Here is an 11,542-nt window from a genome sequence, read left to right as displayed (position 1 = left end):
CACATTAGTAATGTGTTTTGTTACTATAACATTTTGCCTTAAAAATGTAATGGCTTGGAAGTCATAATACCCTAACTAAATACACCCAACTTTTTAATACTTCGTACATGTATTTTTCCCACAGTTCTTGAGTAAGTTGTGAATGGTAACTTTGACTATACAATGGGGTTCAGAATTGCGTAGTGCTTAGTTAAGGTCTGTATTCCTTGGCCTAAAGTTGAGCACAATGGTAAAACCGAAGTTTTCCTAGTCTGATTTTTATACTTGGCTTATAGCAAAGCCAGAAACAAGTGTAAGTTGAATATTTCTCTTATTTGAACATGTGCAAGTTGACTACATGCTGCTTTTATCTATATAAATTCACCTCAGTCGGTCGAGCTCACCAAGTAAAAAGGGAAAAATAAAGGAATGAGGAGTTCTGTATGTGTTCTCCCTCTGTGAAAAACATTCTTTTTGTGTAGTTTTATCCAAATAATGAGATTTGAGCTAATATGTGCTGTTGGTTACAGAGTCACGCAGTTGTTTCTATATAGCTTAAGTTCATTCTGCTTTATGGTTCAAGTAAATGAAGACCAATGAAGGGGATATCTTGTCTGTGAGTACACAATTCTATAAAATCTCAGAATGTGTTTTCTCATTGCAGTAATGCACCAGCTACTGAACTACATATAGAGTTCAGGTCTAGTTTGCAAGGAGGAAAAATAAAGTCAATTTCTACCCCTTTTCGTCTGTGTATAGGTATGTTTTTATCAGGCATAATCTTTTCTTTAGACTTAGCTTCTTACAGTAGCTGGAAATGCTTCATATCTGAACACAACATAAACAGGTACCAGTATATTATAAAAATTATAACACTTTTCCATAACTTCAAGTGATATCTTTGTGCATTAGTGTTCAAGAAAGTATTGTATTTATTTTTTATATCTTTCTTCCTCTCAACACATAATAGCAGAAATTTACAGAGTACAAAGATTTGCCCTCTTTACAGTTAGTATCTTGAAAGAGGAAACTTTCTCTCACCGTTGTGGGTATAGTTTGTAGAGTATCTTCGCAGATTGCACTGATTGTGGTTGGGATGAAAATTGGGTTTTAAAATCGGATTATTGGAGGACATAATTAAGATACTGTGGGTAACTAAAACTTCTGCACCAGTCTTTGTGTTGACCAAGCAACCTAATGTAGCTCCTTGAAACGGCCACAGGGTGGTGCCATATCCTAAAGATATGAAAATCTTTCTGAAAAAAAAGTTTTTAAATAACTGAAAATGACAAGCTTCAAATTGCAGAAGCATCACTGTTTACATTAAGGATTGGGTTCAATTCCGTAAATTTCATTAATCCTTTCTCTAGCTTTATCGTCACAGCACCCCAAAATACCATTTCAGTCCATCTCACTGATGTTAATGTTGTCTTTCAATACCAGGCGTGACTCAGATTCATGAGAGGACTGTTATTATAGGTGGGTCACCTTATGAAACTGGCTCATGAGGGGCGACCAATGTGGATTTCAGAGGCTGGCATGATGTGGATATGTGAAGTGGGTTCAGGTGAATCTGACTAGAGAATACAGGCATTGATGGGTGTATACAAAGTAAAATTTTTGATACACAGTGGGTACTTGAATTGTGAGTGAAGTAAGGAGATCATCTTAGTAATGCAGAAGGGAAAAAAAAACATGAAGAGACTTTAATTTTAAAATGCAAAGCACTATAAGATACTGACATTCATAAAGCAGTAAAAGTTTCACTGACAAAAGTTTCACAAAGACATTGAAATATGTACGGCACTTTTTAAAATATATTTTTATAAAGCTTAGTGGTTTCATTTGGAAATCCAGAATCTGGAACTAACAGCAAGGTTTTCTGGCAGTTAGAGGATCTGGGGGAAGTACTACAAGAAGCTGGAAAATATTTTTAAACATGAGTCTCAGGTTGATGATAGTGGTGGTGATGATAGATATTAAAAATAAAAAATTAAAAAAAAAAAGAAAAACTTCCTGGTTTACGCAGTCGATAGAATGTTTTAAACCATTATAGTCCTTAAATTTTTGATTCATAATGTAAATACAAGAGTTTTCCAGTCAAGTATCTCTTCTTTGTGTATGCAGGTGGTTAACTTAAGCATGTATTTGAAGAATATAAACATGAAAACATCTTTATATTAAAGTTGTGTTCACACGAGTTGATGATCACTGAACTAGTCTGGCTTATTCTTCAACAAAAATAAACTCTGGTAAGCACGAAGATAACAAACCTTTAAAAGTCCCGCCTGGATAACTGCTAGGATCAGAGATGACATAGACCTTTCTCTGTTCCCTGATATCATAACTACTACCTACCTTGTCCCTTTCCAAGCAGCTGTGTGGTTTTCATTCCAGTTGAAGTTTTCTGTCAAAGCTTTAAAACCAAGCACGTGTATTTAAATACATATATATGTATATATCCCCTCAATGTGATTAATTTTGGCATTTGACCGGTAGCTGCAGAGTTAGCGTGCCAAAAATGAGGTGCACAGAGTTAGTTCACCAAAAATGAGGTGTTCCTTATTCTCTCCTGACCTGGGCAGCACACTTAATACTGCAGGATGCTGCCAGCAAAAAAGTCCATAGTTGGAGGACCGCTGGTCAAAATGGCTGGGTCACCTCGGTACAATGGCTTTTTACTAAAAGAACCCAGGCTTATAGATCGATCATTTTCTTCCTTTTTGACGTTTCACCTCTTCACATTTTTCTTCTCTTCTTTCCCTCAGATACTTGAGCGATGTGAGGGGCAGAAGATGACGCTGAGCTCGTGGGCGCTCTGTGTTGCCTACTGCAGAGCAGTGCAGGCCCGGCTCCATGCCGGGTAGATGGAGAGACTTGTCCAGTTAGTCTCACACGAAGGGGAGCACTGGCTAGGAGTACGTGGGGCTGCCAATCAGGTCAGAAATGGCATTTTCTCTTTCCAGAGTTGATGAATATCTTCATTTGTGGCCCTTTGTTTTTGAATCTCTGGAAGGGATTTAATCATACCAATTTTCAGATTCTTAAAATGAAGCAGTACATTTTTACTCGTTTGTTGCCTTTTTCTGGAAGGAGAGTAACAATCTGTCTAGCAAGTTGTAGCTAAGCCTGCTTTGTAATTTTATTTCAAAAGACGCTTGTCAAACTGTTGTCTTAGGTGCAGTATCAGTGTTTTTTATTAATTATCCTGTAGTTAATGTTGCTCAGAATGCAGATAGGTGGGGAGAGAAACTCAACAGCATTTTTCTAGTAACTGTTAGAAAATATTATCTTAAAAAGACCTAAAATACACGATAGGAATTTATCTCTTTCATCAAAACTATTGGGAATTTTTAAATATGTTTCATTTTGGCAAATCTAATATTTTTAATATATTGTTTTGTAAGGTAAAAATTATGGTAAACAAGGAATAATAAAAGTGTCTTTAAAATGAAAGCCTTTGGAGATACTTCCTTTGACAGAAAAAAAAATTTAGGACATTACCAGACATACTCATTTTGAGACTTATGGAAACTTGAATGTCGGCAGTTCAGAAATTCTACTGTTTGGTTTACTCTAATTATAAATTTATTTTATATTCAACAGTGGCAATAGACCAGTGAGCATGTCTATTTGCTGTTGCTTGCTTGCTTGGTTTTAAACTATTCACTAAATTTTGGACTGTCTGTGCTGTATTCCCAGTGTTCTTCAGGAATAACTGTAGAAATAAGGAGCAGTTTCAACAACTTTTTTGAATATCATTGACATTTTCCTAATGTTAGGATATATTAGAGAAACATTTGGACAATGTTATATTGCTATTAAATTTTACAATGTAGTTGAAATACAGAACAGACCTACAAGGAAAAAGACCAGGCTGTTTCTAAGATCCTTGCTTACCAATAGGTGTTACAGGGTGCACCTTACTGGGTTTGATAGATCTTTACTAGTGTTCATGGTATGTACGGACAGAAATGTTGAATTTGAGTGATCTGCAGAAGTTTGCAAAACACCGTGTGACTGCCTATGGACCACACAGAACAGAAAGGTAAAATTGTCCTGGCTTCTTGGTTTTGAGCAACTACATTTAAAAAAAAAAAAGTGTTAAAGTATCATTTTTCTTTTTTTTTTTTTTTTCCTTGACGGTGAGGATATTTGCCATAAGGAGGGTGCTGTTTTTGCAGAATCATAGAATGCCTGTGGTTGGAAGGGACCTTAAAGCTCATCTAATTCCAGCCCCCTGCTATGGGCAGGGACACCTCCCACCAGACCACGTTGCTCAAAGCCCCATCCAGCCTGGCCTTAAACAGTTACAGGGATAGGAATCTACAGCTTCTCTGGGCAGGCTGTGCCAGTGCCTCACCATCCTCTGAATAAAGAATCTTTTTTCCAATGTCTAATCTAAATCTTTCCTCTTTCAGTTTGAAGCCATTACCCCTTGTCCTATCACTTCACTCCCTGACAAACATCCCTCCCCAGCTTTGCTGTAGGCCCCCTTTAGGTACTGGAAGGGTGCTATAAGTTCTCTCTGGATTCTTCTGTTCTCTAGACTGAACATCCCCATCTCTGTCAGCTTGTCTTCATAGGAGAGGTGCTCCAGCTCTCTGACCCTCCTCAGTGCCCTCCTCTGGAGTCACTCCAACGGATCCACGTTCATATGTTCGAGGCCCCAGAGCTGACTGCAGTACTCTAGGTGCTCGTGAGAAAGGGGGAAAGAGAAATGAGTCGTGATGTAAATGAAGAAAGTCCCACAAAGCATTTTTCCTAATTAGGTATAATTCTCATGGTAGAAGGATTTGGGAATGTGTGTCCTGATAATGTTTGGAGTCCAACCCATTAGGTTATCACTTGAAAAGAAATCCATTGCTGCTTATAAGCAACTAATCAAAGCCAAACACTTCCAGAAAAGAAGCTTGAAGACAAATCTAGAGTAGTGCTATGTTTAAACACATGCAGTAGGATTGAATACATCACAGATGAAGCAATAGTGAATTGATCCATTGCATCTATGGAAAAGATATCAGTAAAACAAAATGTCACTGTTCAAGTTTTAAATAGTAGGAATCCACCCATTGTTGTCCCAGGTGGACTCCGTTTTACCACAGAGCCCTGCAGCAATTCAAACCATACTTTCTCCCCTTTCTCCATTTCTGCCATAGCAAAAGTAGTCATAGTATTTCCAGTTGGTGTTTTCCTTTGGCTACTTGAGAGAGTTCTTTTGTGTCCACGGCTAAAAGAAAGTTGTCCTAGTGCCGGTCCTGAACTAAACTCCACAGAGATGACAAAGAAGTAGACACCTTTGTGTGGTGCTTTAAAGTAGCCGTGTTCAGGGAAATAGCTCTGTCCGTAATTGAGGTATGTTTCATTAAATCTCAGAGTTCTTTCTTTATCCTTTCGGTCTGAGAATCCTACATGGAATGCCACTGATGAGTCTGAAAAAGGGAGAAGAACAGAATTTTAGCAATGAGAGAACAGAATTTTTAGCAATGAGCATTCTCTCCCCAGCTATTACTTACTATTTTATCTGTACAGGAGCCCAAGCCATGAAACAGAGCTTTTTTATCAATAATTCTAGATGTAGTCTTTCAGAAACATTGTCTGTGATCCAAAATACATTTACTCTTTCTAAATGTAGCAGTGGTACTTGTTCTTGCAGCTATTATAAGATTAACATTATAAAAAGTGAGAGGTCAGGAAGAGGTAAAACTAGACCAGTTCACATAATTGGAAAAAAATAATCTGAAAATACTTGAGAAGCTTTTGGACACGAAAGCTATTCAGTAAGTCATGCCTGAGACTGTTAGCAGAAGTAAAGAGCTGGTAAAGACATGTACCTGTGAGGCACTTAGTTAACTACCTGAGCCTCTGCTGATGCCTGCTTTCAAATCACGCATACTGTGGGACTGAAAATGCCCAGAATAGGCATATTAGCACTGGCAGAAAACTTGCTTGGGGTGGAGGAGGGAGCGCATGCATTATATGCACACAGGGCTATGAAATGCTGTGGTTTACTCTACACTGAAAGATAACAGGTTGCTTCCAGGCTTGGTCTGAGACTGGGGGCATTCCTTCCTATGAGAAAATACTGCACTGCAGCCCTCCAGGAGCCTGCCCACCTCAGCTGCAACGACAGGGTTGCAAAAGGTGGCAGCATTCCCATTGCTTCAGCCTCATGGTTATATAAATGGAAACAGTTTAATAATTATTTGTTCCCAACACTATTTTTATTGAAAAGAAGTGCTACATACAATTGAACTTCTAGGACTGAGAATTTGGTCGGGAAATCTGTCTGCACATATTTTCAGGAGTAGTTTGTAGGTTGCAGTCTGTTTTCCACTCGTATGTTTTCAAATTTGTGGAAAGTCCTCTTGCAATTATCTTTTTTGGAGAAGCAATCAAGCACAAAGGAAAATTCCTTAACCAAAGAAAAGCCTCTTTCATTGAGATCCTGTGACATGAGTAGGCTCTTACTTTTCTATTAAAAGAACGTTCCTTTTTTCTGTTCAAGTAATATCATTAAATTAGGGTTCTCAGTACAAAGATAAACATGTTTTAGAAAATACTTCTGTTTTGCTGGCACATAAGACATCTTATTCTTGGGAAAGAAACAAAGTCAATAGAGGCTTAACTACAGTTAAAAAAAAAAGTTCAGAAATAGCTGAGGAAAAAAATGTAGATTGATGTAGCTGAAGAAACAACTAGTTGTAGAGACTTAGGCAGATGTCACAGCAAAAACAGGCCTCAGTGATGTCTCCATTAAAGTTACTGTTACGTCTTCAGGTCTGTGTTGTGTTGTATGGGTAGATACAGTGGTTAGATCAGTATCCTTGGAAAGACATGAGGCTGAGACCACCCAGGAGGGAAAAAAAAATGCACTCTTTTTGCTGTCCTAAAAGTTGTTTGAAATACATTCTCTGCTTATTCAGTCTTAACTAGGGTTTTCCAGCAGAATTGCCTGAAGTAGGTGATTTTTGCTCTGTATTATATGTCCATAGCAAGGGCTTACAGTCATAAAAGCCAGTGCTAAAACTCTGGCAGTTACTTTGGGTGCTTGTGGCTGTGTGTTTATAGGGAAAGGGAACTGGCCACTCAGTCCAGTATAAGCTGAAAAACTTGTTTCTGAAGCTTAGCGCTGAGAGAGAGTTTCTCTGGTCAATCCTCCCTGTTCTATTTGCACAAGTTATTATAGTGAATTTAATGCATCTGTCCAGATGAGCTAGGATCTGTTGCTTTGAGTACATTCCTTCCAGGCTCAAGTAACAGAGGAACAAGAAGCAAAACCAGGAAGCCCAGCACTCCCTATCAGCTTTGAAAGAGAAAACTTACTGCATTAACATGAGCATCTACAGACGGAATTTGTGTTCTAAATATCTGAAGTTCAATTAATTCAAGGCCAATTCTCTAGCAGCTGTAATGGGTGTCATTTTATCGACTTTGAACAAAGTGCACCAGAGCATCAACTTGGTTTTCACTAAAAGTGTTGAGATGGAGGGGCAGGATGTAAATTGCGTCAAAACATCTCCTTCAACATCCACCAAGATATCTGGCAGGTCACAATTCATGTGCTTTGAGGGGGAGGAGGAGGACCTGTAGCAGGGTCCAGAGAGAAGCTAGATCTGCACATGAGCAAGTAAAACAAAACAACCTACCTTTTTCCAGAAGTTCTGTCTGCACTGTATTTCTTCCACTTACTATCTGTGTATTTTCTCTGTGTTTCTCAGGCTTCTTTTTGTCTCTTTGCTTGTCTTGGCCTTTCTGTTCCCTTCTCACTTTTCTGGTCAGCATTGACTGAATCTTTGCAACATCCAGGCTTATATTGGTGGCAACTAATTCTTCATTGCTTCCAAATAGCTTTTTGAAAATCAGCAGATGTTCCTCCAGCTTCTCTTTGATGGTTGCTAAATCTCCTGAGAGAACTTCCACAGAAACGTTCAGTGGCTCCACCACATTTGTTATTGTATGATTGCAGCAGATATTCATGTAATTTCTGGCTTCATGCCTCTTGATTGCCAGGCTCAGATGTTTGATGTCATTCTTCAGAGTCATGAAGTCATTATATGCTGAGCTATCCGAGGAGTCATCTTGGGAAGCCTCATAATTAGGTTCCATATGCTCTACGTTGCTGCGCTGACTAACATCATCCAGTGCAGAGGGTGTTTGAGTTTCCTGTCTGGAATGCTTTGAAGATACACGAGCATCATGAGTACTCTGTTGACCTCTCTCCAAGAGATGAAATCTCTTCACGAGAGATTCTAAGGTCATATTTTGTTCTTGGAGTTTATCTGAGATCTCTCTGAGAGATTCTTGCAGCTGAACCACTGATGTTACTAGGGTAGTAGGATCTTCTTCAAACAACAATTCCATAAACTCTTCTCCCAGTAAAGCCTCCAGTGCTACTTTGTGCCGCATGGCATCTTCTAAAAGAGAACCAAAAGAACTGTTGAGATACTTGATGTGTCTATGAATTTCTTCGTCTTTCTTCTTCAAGAGGCCTATGTCTTCCGACAAAGATGTAACTTGTGACTGAAGCTGTCTGTTTTCTTCTTGACGGATGTTAAGGGACTGATGGATAGATGGAAAAGCTGAGGAGAGCTTTTCAATTTCATTCCTCAAGAGATCTTTGAAAACAGATTCTAACTGCTTCATATCCTTTAAGTTTGATTGCGCGCCTTCAAGGGAGTAAGTGATATTCTTGAAATCTTCCTCGAGTATATCACTGTCAGAAGATATCTTCTGGCAATTGCATTCCTCCATGTACCTCAACAGATCTGAATAGTTTTCCCGAAGATTTGAGAGAGTATAGTTCAGCTCTGTTATCTGCCTTTCCACTGCTGCTTTGTTTTCTTCAATTAGAAGTGATTTCTCCATTAAAGTTATTGTTAGATCTTCAGGCCTATACTTTGAGATATTTTTTTTTAACTCCTTAAACCATCTCTCTAAAACTGCTATATTCTGAAAGGCCACATCTGACTCCATATAAAGTTCTTTAAGCTGTTTTCCATGCCCTGACAGCATGTCATTTATTTGTCTGATAGCTAACTGGGTGGTTTCATCTTTGGGACCATGATGTGAGGAAAGTTCTGATAAATTTTTTTTCAAAGTCTCAAATTTATTTTCAAGTTTGTTTTGCTCGTGTTTCATGTTTGTTAAGCTGTTGTTCAAAGCTAAGAAATGCGATTGCTGTATCTTGTGATACTTCTTGAGCTTTGTGTCAGTATCTGCCTTGATCATGGTGAGGTTATAGTGAATACTAGCCTGCTGCATTTGCAATTGATTTTCTATATCCCTTTTCATGTGATCAGCTTTCACCACATTTTCCTGGACTTTAGATTCAAACTTAGTTCCTAGCTCCTGGAATTCCCTCTTAGGTACAGTGCTCTCTTGAAATCTTTCTATGCTTTTCTTGTTGACTTCCACATCGTGGGACAGGTTTCCCACTATGTTGGAGAGGTTCTGTAAGCTTCTGTTGAAGCTTGCCCACATTGGGTTAAAATGTTTCCTAAGAAAATTCTCCACATGGGGAAACAAAACTTGCTGCAGAAGCCTTTCCTGTAAATCTGTTAACACGGAAAGATTAAAAAGTAATTAATTAAATGTAAATTCTGCTTTAAGAAAGCATCTTAATCTGGCCAGGATAACTTGAGTATCTGTTTTTCCACAGTAACTGACATCTTACTCCCCAGAATCTGAGCACATGCAATAGTTTTTACAATTGCAAAAATAATCTAATTTTAAATCCAAGTTAGTGCAAAGCATGCTGTATCTTTAAGTCTGCAGACAGTAATTTAGATATGTGTTGTCTGCCCCGTTTAAGTCAGAAAAATACTGCATTTTTAAACCCTTAGAGAACAGTTTTGTTAGTGGCCATAACTTCCCCTTTTCACAATAATTCTTACTTGGTGTGCTTATTTGACTTTCTCATGCTGTTCTTTTTCTGATGCTTTCTACAATGTACCTTCTGCTTCACAAAGTTACGCAGCATCTTAGCGTCTGAATATTCCAGGCCAGGACTCAATAACTTGAAAATTCTGTGAGGTATCTGTACTAGGTGTACATTATACTAAGGCTTGATTTTTAACTTTAATGTTCAAACTGAGTGACTTGAAGTTCAGTGAAGACAATAGCCTGTATATTAGAAAATGTTTCTGTAAGCCAGTGGCTCACATTAGTAGGTCAAATGTTGCTGTTTGGTTTTTTTTTCACTGCAATATACAGCAGGAATAATGTTTTAGATAAAGGGGCAAATTATTTTTATTATATACACCAGTCTGAGATTCAGCACATCATAGTATCTAGCATGAGCATGAAAAAAGAACAAAAACCAAACCTAACACTGCGTCCCCATAGAAAAGAAGAAGCCAGAGAAGCAGAATATTAAGCTAACAAATTAGTAAAAGCAACCTCTTTATTATGTGGTTAAGGCAGATTCTGAAATTTCAGGTAAGTACAAAGCGATCTGCCTTTCATCTCATCTCCCATTTCAAGTTTTGCTTGGATTTGGTTTGTTAATTTGCACTGGAATTTCACCCATTTTCTCTCTCTTTGGAAGCTACCTGCAGACCAAGGGATGTCAGTGTATTCTTGTTTCCAGGTTTTCCTTCTGATCTGCATGGTTTTATAGGGCCTGCTGGCAGGCTGGTAATTCGTCAGACCTCTCACCTGCATTGCTCTGGTTCACTTCTAACACCATGCTTGTACCGTTGTTTTCAAATATTCTCTGTAAATCACCTAAGTTGCTGACTGCTTGATGAATATCACTTTGAAGATCATCCAGTAATGCCTCCTGATTTTGAATGACTTCCAACAGTTCTCTTGAATCCACTGATGTTGACACTAATCACAAGATTCAAAAAGAAAGTGTCATGCAATGGAGTGCAGCATGTATTCCTACAAGACCTGCAAGCTCTGAGAACACCACTGTACTTCCTGCTCTGGAAATCTTGCACTGACATTTAGGGGTTTGTTGATTTATAGCAGCTTAACTCAGTTTCTTTGTAAAGGTTTTCTTTCTTTCTTTCTTTCTTTTTTCCCCAACAGTGATGGAAACTTAATATGTATTTAAATATTAACAGAAGACCTTCAGCCATGTTTGCCATCATGGCAGTAAAATATTCATGTAAAACCTCCTCATGCCATAAAAATATTCTGTAATAATGACTACTTTCAATCCAATTGAATGAAAGGATTGCAAAGTTGAACAAACCAGAATAAAAGGACAGGATGAAAGAAGAATAAAGGTGTTTCAAGAAGCATTCAGGAGCATAGGGTTTAAGTGTCACAGTTGACTCTCGCTGAGTGTCCCTTTAACTGATGTTACTCTAAATAAATAGCTGCTAATTTGAGCTGTAGAATTCAAAGTGTCTGCAGAAACTGGTATACCCTAACTGCGCCATCCTCGGGGCCTCTTGCCCTCCAGGGTTACCTTTGACTTTTCAATCTAATGTTTTATAAGCTTGAGTCCTCTAGAGCAACTGCTTGCTTATTCACTCAGTGCTGAGAGCATAATGTGAAGAAGACTCTCTTTCAGGGCTGTAATGCTACCCTAAACCCAGTTGCTAGAAGT

The 11,542-nt window shown here is 38.4% G+C and overlaps 1 protein-coding gene across 4 annotated transcripts in view; it reads right to left on the bottom strand.

The window, feature by feature from the left end:
- Positions 1–1,647: 1,647 nt before the first annotated feature.
- MMRN2 (multimerin 2) overlaps positions 1,648–11,542 on the bottom strand; it is a 26,443-nt gene continuing 16,548 nt past the window's right edge. For 2 of the 4 annotated variants that reach the window (XM_080597892.1, XM_080597891.1), the window contains exons 5-7: positions 10,639–10,812; positions 7,629–9,536; positions 1,648–5,411 (exon numbers count right to left, since the gene is read on the bottom strand). In XM_080597892.1, coding sequence (XP_080454018.1) covers positions 5,023–5,411; positions 7,629–9,536; positions 10,639–10,812 — 2,471 coding nt within the window. In that variant the 3' untranslated portion in view covers positions 1,648–5,022. The remainder of the gene's footprint in view (positions 5,412–7,628; positions 9,537–10,638; positions 10,813–11,542) is intronic. The other 2 variants (XM_080597894.1, XM_080597893.1) reach the window with 1 other exon arrangement.

This window comes from Anser brachyrhynchus, assembly GCF_964034855.1.
Source record: "Anser brachyrhynchus genome assembly, chromosome: 6".
Taxonomy (NCBI): Eukaryota; Metazoa; Chordata; class Aves; order Anseriformes; family Anatidae; genus Anser; species Anser brachyrhynchus.
The sequence above is the reverse complement of the archived record's forward strand: the minus strand, read 5'-3'. Positions and strand labels throughout refer to the sequence as shown.